Source organism: Sitophilus oryzae, unplaced genomic scaffold (assembly GCF_002938485.1).
Source record: "Sitophilus oryzae breed Bouriz unplaced genomic scaffold, Soryzae_2.0 scaffold_1058_pilon_pilon, whole genome shotgun sequence".
Taxonomy (NCBI): Eukaryota; Metazoa; Arthropoda; class Insecta; order Coleoptera; family Curculionidae; genus Sitophilus; species Sitophilus oryzae.
This window is the reverse complement of record NW_022145680.1, coordinates 1,841,268-1,859,610: the sequence shown is the minus strand read 5'-3', so window position 1 is coordinate 1,859,610 and position 18,343 is coordinate 1,841,268. Positions and strand designations below refer to the sequence as shown.

Genomic DNA, 18,343 nt, shown 5'->3' with positions numbered 1-18,343 from the left:
TAAGGTCAGTTCGCCACTGTCGCATTAGGTGTCCGAGCGTATTTATAATTCGGGGGCACACTTTATAGATGTCCAGAACTCTAAGTAACCAGTCATGAGGGACCGAGTCAAAGGCCTTGCTGTAGTCAATATATGAGATGTTAAGGTTCTTTTGCTTTTTTTGCAGTTGTTTTAGTATAACAGAATCTATAGTCAATCTTCAGCCCAAGGCTGCTCTGATACACCCTTTTTGTTCTGCTTCAAATATTTAGTGTGTTTGGCAATGTTGATAAAGTCGCTCGTTTATTACAGCCGTAAATAATTTATAAATTACAGACAGACGTGTGATAGGTCTGTAATTTTTTGGGTCCTTGGGATCGCCCTTCTTGAATAACAAGACGGTGTTTCCATTGGACAGAAATTCTGGGAAAATATGCGGATCATCAAGCGCCTGCGTGAAACATCGGGCCAAAGCACCGTGGATAGCTGGGAATCGTTTGAGCCAGAAGTTCTAAATAAATAAATAAATAAATAAATGCCTTTATTGTCAAAAAATTTTTCAATTTGTGGACAAAGGTAAACTAACAAACAAAGTAAAAAATAACAAGGTACACAAACAAACAAACAAAAGATAATACAAAACATTATACAAATAATATTGTCAGTCTTATTGTTAAAATAAACATATATAAATGTTTACAATGTCAAAGAACAAAAAAAATTAAAATAATATTCAAAAATATTTAGCCAGTTTATAGCAAAATATCAATGACCTCTAAATAAATTAATTTCTGTATCCTGTTCTGTATCCTGTCCGGTCCCGGTGTCTTCCAATTTTGGGTTTTCTTAATGGCTGCAGTGATGTCTTCCTTCAAAAATGTATTGACTACCATTCTAGGCACATTCAGAACTTTGTCTTCGATGGTACTTATCCAATCAGCATCATGGTTAAATCTCTCCGACTCGGCTCATACTCCTGCCCAGTAATTGCCAAAAGCTTTGACGTCCACCTCAGCAGTATCTTGTTCTACTGCAGACTCATTCTCTAGCTTTCTAAAAAATTGTTTCTGGCTTTTTAGGAACTCGTTATTCTGTTTCTTTCTTTTATCTGTTGCATTGAATCTTGATAGCCTTGCTCCTTTAGCTTTATACTTTTGGCGGTATGTATCTTGTAGTTCTATAAGCTTTTGTAGATAGTTAGGTTGGTTTTCATATATTTTGGTTGTGATTGTCTGCAATTGACTTTTTGGTGGACTTTTTTGGAGGGTTTGTCTTTTAAAAACTCAGCAATTAGATCGGCCCTGCCTCGTAGTTTATCGATGGTCTTCTCAAGTCCTCTTCTCCAGGCTGGTATCTGGTCAAGCCTATTATAGGATATTGCTCGGGGATAATAAGTCGACTGCCCATTGTGCTGCACAACCGTTACAGCTGCACAGTAGAGGGCCAAGTGAACGTATTCTAATGATTTATCCGGTGTAGTGTAGGCTTCCAGTAGAGCATTAACCCTCTCTATTATGCCTTGGGCTTTTCGAACGTTCTGAAGAACAGGTATGGCAGGCCTCTCTAAGGGACAGGTATTAATGTACATTGCCAGTAAACTTTCAAAAGTTTCAGCCCACTTTTCTTTAGCAACTTCATTTTCATTATCTTGAGGTACCTGGTTCTCTGCCTCTTGTTGTGTTCTGTCCACCTGCTCCTCAGGAATACCTTCGTCTCGGTGAAATATGTTTCTTTCATTATCTCCATATTCTTGTTCTTGTTGAAGGATGTTACCAACTTCCCTTTTGATATTTTGAAGTTCATCAACGGTCAGATACTGTTTACTCAATATAACGCGTTTCCTATCGACGACGTTCTGTTCCGACACTTGCAAATCTGGGTGTCTTCTGGTAAAATCTGCGTGGAGGGAGCTTCTCCATCCAGGAAGTGGTTGATATTGACATTGGTTAACGTAGTAGAAAGATGGCATAATATCAATATTTAATTCTCGCGTCCATTTCATACGTTTTCCATTTTCTCTCCTGCGGGCAGCCCTACTAATAGCGGGCGAGCCATCAGGTAGAGTGGCATCGTCTTGGTAGTTACCAACTAAAGCGTCCACTTCACGCTGGTTTAATTGGGCTGTAGCTGATTGTACGACAGGGGCCCGCCTCTACAACACCCTGCCGCCGACGTCCCGCATGCTGTCGTGTCCAGCGCCGGCTCCAGACACGCCCTGGCGATCCCCAGGCAGCGGCTCTATCGTATCGGCCAGGCATAAATTCAGCCGCTTCTAACATGAAGAACAGACGCTGTTGGAGTACCGTTCCTGACATGGAAACCCGTCGTGTCCTGTTGTGCTGGTTTTTGTCCACCCTGAGTATTTTATTTCCCCGGTACCCGCCATATCTGGCGAGCGTTTCCCAATTCGCACAGGGAGGCGTCCGATAGGAGATCCAGCAACACCCACGGATTACAATTATTATTATTATTATTGGTAACAGTTTACAAAACGGTTTTCCGCTATTTTAATAATATAAGAAATTTTATGCATACAGACACTTTCAAATGATTGTAGAGATTACGAAGCTACCTGCGGAGCTTCAAAAAACGGTGTTTTTTCTTAATTTTTCAGTTTAGAAGCTTACGGGACCTGGGAGCGAATAGGGGTGCTGGGTGGGGTAAAACCACTGTGAGAATGATAATAGCTCCCATAGTGTAACCATAAAAAGGCGGATAAACCACTTTTATCAACGAAAAATGCAAAAAGAGAAGTATTTATTCACTGTTTCGATGTTTTAATATGAAATCCGTCGAGCGCTTCGCCTTCGCCTATGAATCAGCTGCTGCTGTTTGCGTTCCGAATGTTCCGATCGAATGCAACGTTGCCACCTCCACATAAAAATCGTAAATCCGCAGAATCAATTGCATACAATACACACTATTTTACCTTGAGCGACTTTTTTATATATAAGTTATAGACTCTTAAAACCATGCGTATAAAGCAAAAACTTACCTGCGGAAACAAGAAAATCTCCTTCGTTTTGTCCATTTTCGACAAAAAATTTTACAGGTTCTGGGAATGACTAGGGGTAGTGGGTGGATAGAAAGGGAATTGAAAAACAGAGTATTCCTCATAATAGTAGTCACTGTAGCACATAAATGGAAAAAGAACACATCTGTCACTTTTTAACACAGTAAATCGTTCGTAGAATGGTTATTGCGTTGGCAAATGAATGTAGAAGAAATAAAATTGCATTTAAAGAAGAAAAACGAAAGGAATTATTAGAATAATAGGAAAATATAATTAAACTTGGGGTGGATACAATTTAGCGATTTGAAGAAAGATTTGATGTATATCACAATTATCTTGATTGGCATTTTTGAATAAGAATTCAGCTAAATATCCAATAAAGTGGTGTTGCTTTCGACCATATCTGGGAATTGCACCGCGGACGTTCCTCCAAATTCTTTCAATATTCTGTGTATGAATATTAGAATCATTAGGATCGACAAAATGCAAAGAATGATTGACGGCCAAATGATTAAACCCTTCACGTTCCAAATTATCGTACGCTCTCCAACAGTCTGAAATAATGGTCGTTCCAGGCAAAATCCACTGTTTAATTACATTTAATAATGTTTGTGCAGTCCTGTCAGGAACAGGCACAAAAAACACTTTTCTTGATTCTCTGTCAATTCCACCAAACACCCATTGCCCTTCGATACTACGTCCTCTATTATATTTCCTCCTGCCGAATTTTGCTTCATCAATTTCTACGATTTTCCCTATTCCCCCAATTTTGTCCGAATGTTCAACCACCCACTGAACACATAATTCGCGGCAAAAAGAACTCCAATCTACAACTGTTTTCGAACTACAATGTAACTCCCTCATAATAAAGTTCTGTCTTGGAAATGGTAGTCTTAGCCACAACACCACAAAATAAACAATATCTTCCAAGGAAAGATGTGCCTTAGAAAACCAAGTGCCTTTCTTAGCACTTTTTTTGGTTTTACATTTACGGATCCGATTTTGGCGGCGATATGTCTTGGAACAAGTGTAAAACAAAGAATTAATATTAAGTTCAATAATATTGTCGCACGTAACACACGTCGAAAATCGACAAAGAACACCATGGTCCACTAAAAAGTCGATAAGTTGTCTTCGGTTCGAAGAAAGGTGCAAAAACTCTCGCACTGTAAAAGTACATGTCACACAAGGCATTTCCGAAAATTATTACTAAACGATTGACAAATAGAATATTATGCGTGAAACAGCATTCAACGTAAAAAAAACTCAACTGAACACATAGTCACAAAACATAGTAGTAAAAACCACAGATCCTCTTCTCGACCTTTGACACAGATCAATGAATAATATCTATTCTTATCAACTTAATATCACTATCGCTACCACATCCTAAATTCCTAAACAGCATTTTTTATTTCATTTAACTTAGGTAGGAATCTTAAAGTTATCTTACAAAGAAAGAAAACGCAGAAAAAAAATTTCAGAAAGAATGAAAACTTGGCAACAAAGCATAGAAATGTCAACACGTTAATCGTTATAAATACTGAGGGTATGACAAAAAAAGAAATATTTTATCCAATTCGTATTATGTATGTTTTTTTGAAATATTTAACATTATTTCCGTTGGAAAGTGGATAATTTCTGTGAAAAATGAATTATGAACTTGTATTGTATAGTAAAATTATAGGTATAAGTGTATGAGTCAATAAATATAAATAGAAGCGAAAACACGGCTCAGGGAAAATGCCGTTTTTAATAAAAATATGGATTTTTTCGTGTCTCCGCAGGTGGGTTCATATTCTTCATAATGAGTACAAAACAACTATATAATCAACGTCGACCACATTACAAAAATAGTGAAAAACCGTTTTGTAAACTATCACAGGAAGGTAATTATTTAGAAAACGGTTTTCGATTAAGTGCCCAATATTTACGAAAAAAAAAAATTATCGTTTCTCCGCAGCTAGATTCATGTTCCCTACACACAATAGAACGTGTCTATGCAAAAAAAATCACGATTAGTGCTAAATTAGCAAAAAACCGTTTTATAAATAATTACCTTATTATTATTCAATTGTTTTCGGTCACATCTTGTTTCACCGGAAATAACGACAACTTTTAATTTTTAAATGGCACCCTCGATATTTTGTTACTTTATTTGAATGTGATGAATAGAAAATGACACTCTGAATAGAATGACATATCATTGTCAATTTTTGACTTTTGACATTCTCAAATATGATTTATTTGAAATTGCAACATGCGATTCATAACGACAATTGACTCGAAATACTAAGTGTGTGGTACCAAATTATTTGTAAAAAATGCTTTTTCCAAATATGCTAATAAGCCACCCTCGTTCCATTTGAAAAAAATGAGATATGATTAAAAATACGATTTGGGCATCTTATAACCGGCCAGGACAAGATACTAAAAATAGTAGACAATCAAATCTATTTTCCAAGGCACCTTGATTAAAAATTAGTGTTTTTAACACAGCCATGGCACTCTACATTGAGGTTTAAAATACAATTTTGTTTTAAGCAAAAATGTCAAAAGTTGACATATGATATGTCATTCTATTCAGAGTGTCTTTTTCTATCGAATAAAGTAAAAAAAATGCAGAGGACGCCACTGAAAAATCAAATGTTGTAGTCATATCCGGTGAAACAGGAAGTGGCCGAACAGAATTGAATAGGTCAATCAATCATAATTTATGTCTTATACTAACATACCAAATCTCAGTTCTTTATGTGAAAAAATAAAAAAGTTATAGAGGTGAGCCACTATTGAGATGCACCCGGTATAGTTTTCTCGTTGACAGCAGCAAATAGACTGGATATTGGTTAAATTGTGATACCGAATCTGAAAAAGCCACTACAAGGAGCAAATTTTGTGAAATATCTTGGTATAATAATACACAAACATTTGAAATTATTAAAAAATTATTAAAAACGATGCTAGTTGCATACATGATACAAAGAAATGTCTCCTTTATAATATCATGGCTGCGTTCAGGTATTGCGAACGACAGTCTGTTTGGAAACAACCTGGAGTTGTTTGTTCTTGTTCCACTACATTAAAATTATATTAGGATTTCTCTCTCTATAAGAATATCCTTTATTTTAGAACGTCGAAGAACGTAAATTTTATGTCCGGCGTGCATCTACCCTCAATATCTGAACGCAGCCCATGAGTTGCATATGTATACCTATCTCGCGAAACATAACTTACTATTTGCATATTTCAAATAATTGTTGTATTATTAATAAAATGAGTATCAATAAAATATATGAGTAAAAATTTATTTAAATCTATAATTTTAAAGATTTAATTGATGGCTCATGGTATGTTAAGATGAGTTTACATATATGCTACTAATAAATTTAATAATAAAGGTGATTCATCATTTTGCAAGGTATTTTCCCTGGACTTTTTGTATAATATAATTATTAATTTAAACTAATTTGGAAATGATAAATTCAAAACTTATTTTAAGCTGTTAAAGTAGTTTTTACTGTATTCAAAAAATAGTTATCAGTTATCATGCAAATATTTTCCATGCCAATATTATTAGCCCCTGTATAACCTAAACGTTGAAAATATGACCCTCCACTGTTAAAAGAGAAAAATAAACCAAACCCAACATAAATAAAGCATCACTCCCAGCTAGATTTTATAAAATATTACCTACTTTTTATAGACTCACAAAAACTCAGAGTTGGGTTAATTACTTGTCTAAAAGGACCTCTTCAACTAATTCTGACTGATTTATTTTTGTTAACTGCTCTTATTGCTGATTTGCCTTATGATTTAGACGTGCTTGGCAAATTCAGCAATGGTATTGCATTGGTCTTTAAAATTCATTTTTATTCAAAAACCACAAAGTTCATATTTTAAATTCCTCTCGTATCTATCTTCTGCAATCGTCCGATTTGCACAAAAATTGGTGTACACCCTATTTTGAGGTCGTAGATTACGAATCTGGGTAAATCTGAACCTTTTTTCTAATGGTCTTTTACCGTTTTTCAGAAAAACGAAAAATTATTTCAACACTGAATTTTTCTTAATTTCTCATATTTTTAAGGTTTTCTAGCACATATTTTGTTAGATATTAATAAACAATCAGATTTTTGCTATTTTCTGTTACATTTTTAACCAATTCTAGGCATACTGGAGAAAAAAATGCTAAAATAAATTTGTAAACAATCTGAAAATGTTGGGTTATGTGTTTCTGACGTTTCTGACACTTAAAGCAACGTTGCCAATGCTAAACCAAAAATTTAGGGCTTTTTTTTGCTCCATCTGATTACAAAGGCGGTTGCCAGTGGAACATGAGTGGAACAGCTCCTACCTTTGGCTCCTACTAGAGAATAGGTCGGAATCCAAATAGGTACATGCTCCTACCCAAAGAACAAAGAATATTTATTGGCAACGTTGCTTTAAATGTCAAAAACACAACTATGCACATAACCCAACATTTTCAGATTGTTTACAATTGTTGTTGTGTACTTGCTGTTTACCTATTTGTTTACAAATTTATTTTAGCAAATTTTTCTCCAGTATGCATAGAATTGGTTAAAAAAGTAACAGAAAATAGCAAAAACCTGAATACCTACCAAAATATGTGCTAGAAAACCTTAAAATATGAGAAATTAAGAAAAAATCAGTATTTAAATAATTTTTCTTACTGTTTTTCTGAAAAACAGTAAGAGACTGCCAGGAAAAAGTTTATATTCGTAATCTACGACCTCAAAATAGAGTGTATACAGAGATATAGACTTATCTCTGGGTATATACCAATTTTTGTGCAAATCAGATGATTTTCAGTTTTCCAATAATTTTACTGTAGTGGTCTTTGGTAGTGGTAGATTTTAACTATTCATAATGGTTCGCCAGTGCGTAGTTTGCAAAAAGGTGGACTATTGTAATCCTGGATTGATATTTCGGCGGTAAGTGATATTACGTTTTGGACATGTTTTAGCCTCTGGCTTTAGCTAATCTTTTTATTCAAAGGCTTTAGCAGTGTCATATCTAGTTTTACTTATGGTTATTAGTAAATTATTACAAAAAAGACGTATATATTGTTATTTGATAGAGTTTGATTGTGAAACTAGAATTGCACTCATTTAGACCTCGGGTAAAAATAGTTTTAATAAAAAATTTATTTATTTATGTAGTAGTAGTTTATTCGCGTGCGCACGTATTTTTGTACGGTATAATATGTAAGAAACGGCGGTGATGCAAGTTTCTAACACTCTATTGGTTTGTTAAAGATTGAGGTGTCGTCTTACTATTGCTGCTGTTTGAAGAACGACAGCCTTCTGGAGTTGTATATAGAGTAACGGTGGAAGATCTAACTTTTTTAAACTATGGTGGAGAGCCTTTGGTATTACGCCCGTTGATGAAATTATAATGGAGTAGATATTCACTTCGTTTTGCTTCCATAAACTTTTAACTTGTTCAGCTAGTGCGGTATATTTACTTAACTTCTCACTCCATGTAGACTGCAGATTATGGGTGTTAGGAATCCCGACATCTATAAGGTAAGTTAATGCCCTCTCTTTTATGGTGAATGTTAGATCTGGTCGGTTATGCGGAGTTGTTTTGTCAGTAAGTATACTTCTGTTCCAGTAGAGTTTAAAGTGGGCATTTTCTAACACATTTTCAGGTTCATATCTGTAATAAGGTGTAATATCTTCTTTTAAATGACAAAGGGTTGCTAACTTTTGATGAATGATTTTCGCTACTTGGTCGTGTCTTTGGAGGTAGGAGGTTGGCGCTAGCACTCGACATCCAGCTGTCACGTGCTGGATAGTTTCACCAGGTTCATGACATCTTCGGCATTGATCTACTACATTCGGCTCTTTTAGGATGAATTTTCTGTAGTTCCTCGTAGCTATGACCTGGTCCTGGATTGATAACATAAAACCTTCGGTTTCGAGGAACAAATCCGCCTGAGATAACCATTTGTTCGACGCATCTTGATCTACATAAGTTTGGTTAAGCTCATGCGGAAATCTCCCATGCAGTACTTTTCGAGTCCACTCCTCGACTTTCTCTCGTTCGTAGATTACATCCGATGGGAGCCTGATGTCAACGGCATGTTGAAGATCTAAAGGGGTGTGTTTGTTATCTGCTCTCACTACTGCTCGGTGAAGACCTGATGCCTGGTGCAGGAAGTATTGTTGAAGACCATAGATTTGTTTGGCGTGTAGAAACCTTAAATCAATTAGACCTCTCCCACCTTTATTGCGTGGGAGGGTTAATCTCTCAACTGCTGCCTTAGGATGATGCGCCCTAAATTTTGTTAGTGTAGTTCGCGTTTTGATCTGGATATTTTCAAGTTCTGTTTTCGTCCATTTTATAGTCCCAAAAGTATATGAGATTATCGGAATTGCGTAGCTGTTGATAGCCGTAAATGTGTTTTTTCCATTTAATTTAGACTTAAGTATATTCGTCAGTCTACTAATATATATAGAGGTGATTTTCTCTTTAATATCTTTGTGCTGTAAGCGTTTACCTTGAGCTAGTCCAAGATATTTATAGGTCTCATGTTCTTCCAAGGATTCGATGATATCTCCATCACCTAAGTCGAATCCACTAGATATTATTCTACCTTGCTTTATATTAAGTAGCTTACATTTGTCCAACCCAAAGGACATTTGGATATCTTTAGAGAAAGTCTTTGTAATTTCAAGAAGGTGTTGAAGTTGTTTTTCATTCCCTGCAAACAATTTAATGTCGTCCATGTACATCAAGTGACTGATAACATGATGTTGAGTCTTGTCATACTTTATATGGAATCCGTAGCCGGTCTTATTCAGAATCGAAGACAGGGGGTTTAGTGCCAGACAAAACCATAAAGGGCTTAAGCTGTCACCCTGGAAAATACCCCTTTGGACACTAATCGGTTGTGATATGACTATTCCTTGGTTTTGATTAATTTCTAGAACTGTATTCCACGTAGACATTAAATGTTGAAGCATATTTATAATTTTATGGTCAATCTTATATATCTGTAGTACTTTCAGGAGCCAGGAGTGCGGTACCGAATCAAAGGCTTTTTTATAATCGATAAATGCCGTGTAGATATTTCGTCGTTTGTTAGCTGCTTGCTCAAGTATTACTGAGTCTATTATGAGCTGTTCCTTGCATCCTTGAGATTTTTTGACACAACCCTTCTGCTCTTCAGAAAGTAATTTATTATCTTCAACATGTTTGTAGATACTTTTTGCAATACATGCCGTTAAGATCTTGTATAGTGTGCATAAACAGGTAATGGGTCGGTATTTTGTTGGATTATTTAATCGCTCGGATTTGGGGAGTAAGTATGTATTACCTCTGCCAAGAAATTCGGGGATAGTTTCTGGACTTTCAATAAATGTTGTGAAGTACTTAGCAATGTAAGTGTGTGTACTTTTCAGTCGCTTAACCCAAAAATTGTGGATTCCATCCGGGCCCGCTGCTTTCCAGTTTTGTGTAAGTCTAATTACTTCAGCAACCAAATCTGATGTTATTGTGATAGGTTCCATTGTTGGCAGATGAAACAATTCGGCTTCTATATCTCTAATCCAAGTGGAATCTGTGTTGTGGTTAACTGGTTGAGACCATATTGATGACCAGTAGTTTTCGATCTCCTCTTCGGTAGGTAAAGGACCAACAGGCTGATTTGAATTTATTTTCAAATTCCGATAATAAGCTCTTTGGCTGGTGTTGAATTTCATGTTTTGTATTTTTTTGTAGTTTATTATTATTATTATTATTATTATTTACACAATAGAAAGCGGTATAAAAATACCGATGAGTCTACTGTCTTTTTATGTTGCGCGTAATTTTTTCGAGTTTACTGGCTGTAATGCAAATGTACAGAACTCAAGGTATTCATTTCTTGATCAATTTTGTTTTTAAATGAGTTGAGAGTTGGTACTGAAACACTTTCTTCTGACAGCGAGTTCCACGGGTACACTATGCGGTTAGTCAAAAAATTTTTTCGCTGGAGTTTGGACGATCTTTCCTTTTCCAGGCGTCTGCTGTGGCCTCTAAGTTGTGGAGTTTGGCAAGGATGGTATATATTTAATGGGCAAGTGTAGAAACAATTTAGAATTTTGTAAGTCTCTATCAAGTCCCCCCGCAAACGCCTCTGTTTTAATGTGGTGAGATTTAACATCGCAAGACGATCTTCATACTCTAGATCCTTAAGTTCATGGGGCATTTTTGTCACCTTGCGTTGAATTTTCTCGATGAGATCAATATCCTTCTGAAAATAGGGACTCCATATTATTTGACCATATTCTATTTTGGGTCTAATGTAGGACTTGTATATCTTTAAAATAAGATCAATAGAGCGGTCTTGAAATGCTCTTTGAATGAAATAAAGAAGAGAATTTGCTTTTTTAGTAATCTTTGATATATGCACATACCATTTTAGGTTTCCAGTAACTGTAATCCCTAGATCTTCCTGTTGTTCTACATGTCTTAGACTTAATTCATTTAGGGTGTAGGTTTTGTGCGTACAATTCATTCCAATGCTAAGAACAGTGCATTTGTCCTCATTCAGTTTCATTCTCCATTGTTTGGCCCAGGATTCCACCAACCTTAGATCATGCTGAAGATTGACGTAGCTCGTTTCGGGATTTGCATATAACTTTGTATCATCCGCAAAAAATATGATATTCGTTTTTATGCCTCTTGCCAGATCGCTGATATACAGGAGGAACAACAGTGGGCCCAACACAGAGCCTTGAGGAACACCGCTGGTCACTTTGTGTTTAGTTGAAAGAGATCCGTTTATTCTGACTTGGAAGTAGCGTCGGGTTAGGAAGTTTGATACAAGTTTGAATAAATTCCCTCTTATGCCGTAGTGGTTTAGTTTATAAAGAAGCATCTGGTGGGGTACTTTATCAAATGCCTTTTCAAAGTCAAGATAGATGACGTCTGTTTGTTGGTTTCTATCAAAGGCTGCTGTCCAATCGCTAAGACAAGATGTCATGTTCGTTATTGTGGATCGACCAGGAAGAAATCCATGCTGTGTGCTGGGTAAGACATCTTTTTCCATTAGGTATGGAGTAAGTGTGCGGATGATTACCTTTTCCATGCATTTACAGATGCAGCTAGTTAGACTAATTGGTCGGTAATTACCAGCTAACTGTCTGTCTCCCTTTTTGTGAAGCGGTGTAACGAAAGAAAGAGACCAAGTATCTGGAAATTTGCCAGATATTAGTAAATCATTAAATAGACATGCTAAAGGTTGTGCGAGGGCATGACAACATTTCTGAAGAAAAACAGTCGGTACACTATCTGGACCCGGGCTGCTGTCAGTTTTTAATGATTTTATGGCTTCGCTAACGTTGAGCTCTGTAAATTCTATGTTAGTAATCTCTTGCAGAAGCCTAGAACTCTGTGAAAGCGTTGGAATGTAAGAGTCATTGGTTGTCGTAAAGACTGATGCAAACCGGTGTGCAAATTCCTCAGCAATGTCACAGTCGTCCATGATAGGTAATCCATTGTTGGGGTTTTTAAGAGTGAAACTGGATACTTTTGTAGACAGAGTCCTATTAATATATTTAAAAAATTGTTTTGGTGAGCTGGAAGAGGCGATAGATTTTTCGTAGTTTTGTCTAGCACTTGCGATTATGTTTTTTAGAGTGTTGTTTTCCGTCCTGTATGCAGTATAGTTTTCGGGTGTTGGCGATTTAATATATTTATCCCATAATTTTCGTTTGTTAGTAATTTTTTTAAAAATATTCTGACTTATCCATGGTTTTTTAGAATTTATTGTTTTAGTTGTAAATGGGACAAATTTTGTAATAGCTTCGTCAATAATTTTGGTGATTTTTTCATATCTGTTTTCTTCCAAATGTGAAGGGTCAAAATTCAAGTTTTCTGCAAGAAATACATTTATTTGTTCATAGTTGGCTTTCCAAAAGTTTTGTTTTCGTATTTTATTGGTAGATCTAGTTGGATATTCGAGTTGCGTTTTTCCAGTAATAACCAAATGGTTTGGTTTGGTTTTGTTAGTAATTTTTTTAAAAATATTCTGACTTATCCATGGTTTTTTAGAATTTATTGTTTTAGTTGTAAATGGGACAAATTTTGTAATAGCTTCGTCAATAATTTTGGTGATTTTTTCATATCTGTTTTCTTCCAAATGTGAAGGGTCAAAATTCAAGTTTTCTGCAAGAAATACATTTATTTGTTCATAGTTGGCTTTCCAAAAGTTTTGTTTTCGTATTTTATTGGTAGATCTAGTTGGATATTCGAGTTGCGTTTTTCCAGTAATAACCAAATGGTCACTGCGGCCCAATGGTGAATCACTTTCTATGTTGTAAATCAGTTTCTTATTATTTACTAGAAACAAATCCAGAAGCGCATCCTGATCACCCCTGAAACGTGTGGAAAAATCTATTATTTGATAAATATTCGTTTCATTAAAGCTGTCCAAAAACAGTTGATTTAGTTTCTCAGTTCTATATAGTGTTTTATTGTTCCAGTTGATTTCAGCATAATTGAAGTCTCCAGTGATGTAGACTGGTACGTCCTCTGCACACACCTCAGCTAATACATTTATCATATTCCTGTCTGATTCTTCGTTCGAGTGTGGTGGCCTATATATACATGCCACAATAAACCTTAAACCAGCAATTTTGATGTTCAGCCATACTGATTCAATAGGACTTATGGTTCTATATTTTTTGGATACACTAGAGTATATTTTCTGTCCATTCACTTGTTCCTTTACAAAAACACACACTCCACCGCCTCTTTGTTGATTGCGGTCTTCCCTAAAAATATTATAACCATTGATATCTATCAGACTGTTTCTAATGTCAGCATTCAACCAGGTTTCAGTTATTAATATGCATAGAGGATCGTGTTTTTTAATTGAGATAAAGAATTCGTCGACCTTATTTACTATGGAACATACATTGCTATACCAGAACGACGCCTCTAGAATTTGTTTATTTAGTTTTTTGGAGTTGTACTCTGATTAACTTTTACAAGCTTTGGTGTAAAATCAAAACCTTGATATCTAATTTTATAATTGTTTCTTCCTTCCTTGGTATGTTGTTCCAATTCGTGCAGGAGTTTTTTGAGATGGTTTCTTTGCATTGGTGTTTGGTCTCTCTTTATATATATTCCATCATTGTTCTGAAGTTTGCTTTTTTGCTTCAAAATCGCCAAAACCGTCTCCTTGTCTTCAAACTGGACTTTTATTGGTCTTTTTTTATTGTGATCAATTTTTCCCAAACGATACATTTTAATGTTTTCTTTCGAAATATTTAGCTTAATGGGCTTAAGTATTTCAACTACTGCTTCCGCGTCTGGATTCTGATTTTCAGTATCGGTCCCAGGTTCAGAAATACCAAATATAACAAGATTGTTTAGACGCTTTTCTCTCTCGTGTATTTCCTCTAGTTTACATTTATATTGAACAGAATATAATTAATTCTATAGGAAAACAGAAAATAAGTCCCTCTATTACTGAACTAATTCCTGAAATCACTCACTAAATGATAGGTACCTATATTAAATGGAAACTTCTACTTTAGTGCACGATGGTACTTAAAGTACTGTGTGTGCAGTGTATAAAGTTTGTTTCCTCCTATAGTATTCCTAGATAAAGAGGGTTCTAGTACGCTTTGATGTAGCATCATTTTTTGTAATATTTTCACTACCTAATCAATACGTTTTTTGATATATTATTTACATTCTTACTGCTACGATATATTATTTACATTCTTACTACATAGTATGCAAAAACTCCCCGTTGACACAAATGTCAAATTAAATGCTTAGGCCAGGGGTGGGAAAGTGAAATAGCAAAAGCGGTTCCACCGTTTCCACGGAAATCTCAAATAAAATAGTTCCAGCCCTAGCCACTAGGTGGTAGTGCAATTAATTTTTAGGTTAAGAAGTTGCTACTAGTTATTGCCAGATGGCGTTAAATCAGAATTTTTTTGTAGTTTCCATAGTTTCCAACGGCCATTGTCATATTATTGTCAAATTCTCAAAAAAATATTGTCGTTGTCATAGCGCCAATCATAATATTATCAAATAAATGATTATCAAAATATTTTTCAAACTATACTACAATTTGTTATATGTGTTTTAATTAGACAATTCCTTTTGTTTGTGGCCCTAAAAATATAATGTAAGTCTTTTATTTTTGCCATCATTTAAGTACCTATTTATATTTACTCCATTTACAAAACTTTGGGCGTATTACGTTGGTCTTGTTTTATTATAATAAACGATGTTTAAATATTTGACTTATAAATAAAAACCATAGATAAAAGACTTATAATACATTTCAATAGGCAACTTATAATACATTTCAATTTTATTATACAAGGGCGCCTCTGGTAGATGGAGGAAGAAATACTAATGGAAGAGAGGGGTGCGGGGAAGGGGGGTTGTTTTAGTTAATTTAAAATAAATTTAGACATACATGTAAGAACACTTTGTGTGCTTTTAATTAGGTCGAACATATTATAAACGATAAATCAACTGAATTAAAAGCATACAAAGTGTTCTTATATGTCGGATATTAATTAAAAAATATATTAAAAATACTAGAAATAGCATATATTAAGTTGTTACAGTTATAATTTAATCTTTGGCGGTTTTCAGCAAATAGCAGGCAGTTTTACATAATTTTCCTCCCTTTGAAGTGAATTGGAAACGGCTAGGTATATAATTTTGGTGTAGGCAAGATTCCCAGTTTGTTTCTGTTTGGGACCTGAAATAATAAAAACAAATTAAATCAGATGTAATCATCTGCTGATCATGCTAATATAAAACGCGCGTCCTTAATTCCTTACATGCACCGTAAAAAAATTTAAATAACTGCTCTGCAAGTAGCATTTATTAGCAGTACTAATTTAAAAAATCTATAACTGTAAGTAGATATGTTTAATTTACTTACCATTGTATCCTTCGGAAACCAGGTGTACAACAATTAAACTCCATGATAAAAAATAATTAAGAGTTATTACAAAACACAAATTGTCCCACCATTTTTAAAAAACATTGTCTAAAACAGAATACTGGCAAAAAATCTGAAGGAATTTAATTTTACAATAATTCGACAAATCAAAACGAAATCAAAACGAAATCAAACCGTAAAATCACAACAAAAGCGTCTCTGAGTGACAGTTAAAAATCAAATTTTATTATTGTCAGATATTGACATTTGCATTGTTAATATTGACAGTTTTAATATTTTGCGCCTCTGCATCTTGGAGGAAAAACTATTTTTAATGAACCGTCATTTCCATTTCAGTTTCTCAGCCATGAATAAAAACTTTATAATGAATAATATTTCACATGTTTGGCTTTAATTTTATTTAATAATTGTATAAATTATACTGTTAAATCTTATTTTTTACACGTCACAACGATACTTGTTATTAGTATTGTTGAATTTGTGTAAAAAATAAGATTTAATAATCAAATTTAATTATTTTAGTTGTGAACTACGCTCATTTAAAAAGCCCGCGCTTCGATCCATTTAAAACAAGCCCTACTCAATAGATGGCGCCACTTCTGTAGGACCATTTTTCAGTATGACAGAGTCCATTCTTTTTCTAGCTAGAGTGAGCTAGGTATATTCTTTGGCTTAGGCCATGGGCCATGGCCTCATCATGGCCTATAGTTTAGGCCTTTTTTGGCATCACAAAAAGTTTTTAAGATATATTTTTAATGCAAATTGATTTAGATGTTGAAGAAAAAATCATTTTTAGATGCTCCCTCAAATCGCACCTGAACAATAAACAATAATCATATAATTAATTACTTTTTTGAATGAGTGAAGAAGGAATTATTTTTTTTATTTAAATCTACCTCTGAATTTACCTAAAAAAAAAAGAGGAAAAAGCTTAAATAACAGTAAAGTTGGACAGCAAGTTTAGTAACGAATTTTTTCTCTGAGAGGAATGGCTTGATAAGCTCCAATCACTTACCAAAGAAACTTGGAGAATAAAACGAACATTTCCACTTGCTTCCAAAGCCCCAAGAAATATTTATAAGCGTATTTACCGTTGCCATTTCAACGTTAGAGAAAGAGCTACAACTAATAAGTTAAAACAAAAGTCATCTAAAAATATGTTAAGCCTAAAGCCATAATATGTTACAATGTTTCTATATGGTGTACTCGGTGTATCAAAGGAAGTGCTCTCCCTAGTATAACTTACATACCGCCGAATCGCAGCAGACCCGACTAATCCCGAATGGACAATCTGTGTGCAACATACAAATATGCGTCCTGGAATTGGAACTACTGACTGCACCTTTCCTTTTTAACACTAAAATGCAATCAATTTTGAAAATATGAGCCTTCAGAAAACTCTTGCATGTTTTTGCACCCGACTCTCCAGCTATTTTTTGAGCTGTTGAATTTTTATATCGGAGTTCTCTAATAAGGCTACTGTAGCAGCGTCTCGAAGTTTTTGTCCAGATTCGATGTTAAGTTTTCATTTAATTCGTTAAGTTATTTAGTTTTGTAACCCTGTACACTTCCACTTGTACTTACCTATACACCCACGCACACAATTCACAGACTTGAGTACATATCTGGAATTTTAAATAGAAGAAAATAACGTTTTCTTGCCTTTTACCATACCTTTTTACATATTTTATTAAATATGTTTGTGTTGCATATGTAAACAATAATATTTTTATAGCTTTCCTGTAAATCCTGAGCGCAGGCAAAGGTGGGTGTCACTCTTGAATTTGGAAAATCAGCATGTATTCAAGTATGCCACAATTTGTTCTAATCATTTTGATAAGAGCGATATTATGGTCACCGAATTAACTGGTCGAAGGCAAATAAGACCAAATGCTGAGCCCCAAATAGATACCTCTATTTTTGATGAGGCTTTACCTTACAGGTAAAAAAAACAGTGAAATACATTTTAACAGTTAATTTTAATATGTAATACTAGCATTGACGTTCGATAAGTGAAACATCCCCAAAAAAATATTTTAGGTAAATGTAAATCTTGATTGTGATATAATAAAGTTTGAAAATTATCAAAATCTTTTAATTAATTTTTAGAACTTCAGCTGCAAGCATGTTTCAAGATCCCAAATGTCATGATCCGTCCCAAGAAGTCACCTGTGCAGAACAAAGTAATCTAGGCTCGCAGACTACCTTGGCTAGTCCCTCAGCTTGTCCTTTAGCTAGTCCCTTGGCTGGCCGTAAAAATTACAGGATGTTGCCTAAAACCACAGAAACAGCATCGAAAACACAAGTTGGAATTAACTGGTATGTGCTCTTTTCAAAGATATTTGACTGACAAGGCTTAACTATTCAAGGCTCTCGTTTAACAGGTTGGGAATATACAGCTT

The 18,343-nt window shown here is 34.8% G+C and overlaps 3 protein-coding genes across 10 annotated transcripts in view; 1 reads left to right on the top strand and 2 right to left on the bottom strand.

The window, feature by feature from the left end:
* Positions 1-7,204, bottom strand: part of LOC115876110 (zinc finger protein 761-like) — a 43,932-nt gene extending 36,728 nt beyond the window's left edge. Inside the window, exon 1 of one of the 2 annotated variants that reach the window (XM_030891806.1) lies at positions 6,687-7,204. The gene's annotated coding sequence lies outside the window, so the exon portion shown is untranslated. The remainder of the gene's footprint in view (positions 1-6,686) is intronic. The other variant, XM_030891810.1, reaches the window with a different exon arrangement.
* On the bottom strand, positions 1,157-3,010 carry LOC115875834. Its single transcript, XM_030891363.1, has 2 exons — positions 2,975-3,010; positions 1,157-2,086 (listed from the first exon to the last, which is right to left on the bottom strand). The coding sequence occupies exons 1-2, from the start codon at positions 3,008-3,010 to the stop codon at positions 1,157-1,159; spliced, it is 966 nt and encodes a 321-aa protein (XP_030747223.1).
* A 428-nt stretch (positions 7,205-7,632) lies between the features above and the next one.
* LOC115876068 (zinc finger protein ZFAT-like) overlaps positions 7,633-18,343 on the top strand; it is a 35,507-nt gene continuing 24,796 nt past the window's right edge. For 5 of the 7 annotated variants that reach the window (XM_030891771.1, XM_030891762.1, XM_030891804.1 and 2 more), the window contains exons 1-3: positions 7,633-7,944; positions 17,677-17,883; positions 18,051-18,260. In XM_030891771.1, coding sequence (XP_030747631.1) covers positions 7,880-7,944; positions 17,677-17,883; positions 18,051-18,260 — 482 coding nt within the window. In that variant the 5' untranslated portion in view covers positions 7,633-7,879. Of the gene's footprint in view, positions 7,945-17,272; positions 17,478-17,676; positions 17,982-18,050; positions 18,261-18,343 lie in introns of those variants that run through there. The other 2 variants (XM_030891780.1, XM_030891796.1) reach the window with 2 other exon arrangements.

Bases quoted from the DNA above. Each gene is read 5' to 3' on its own strand.
- LOC115875834 (XM_030891363.1), bottom strand. From the start codon at position 3,010: ATGGACAAAACGAAGGAGATTTTCTTGTTTCCGCAG. The intron at 2,087-2,974 runs GTAAGTTTTTGC...CAATTAAACCAG, and splicing joins AGATTTTCTTGTTTCCGCAG to CGTGAAGTGGACGCTTTAGT.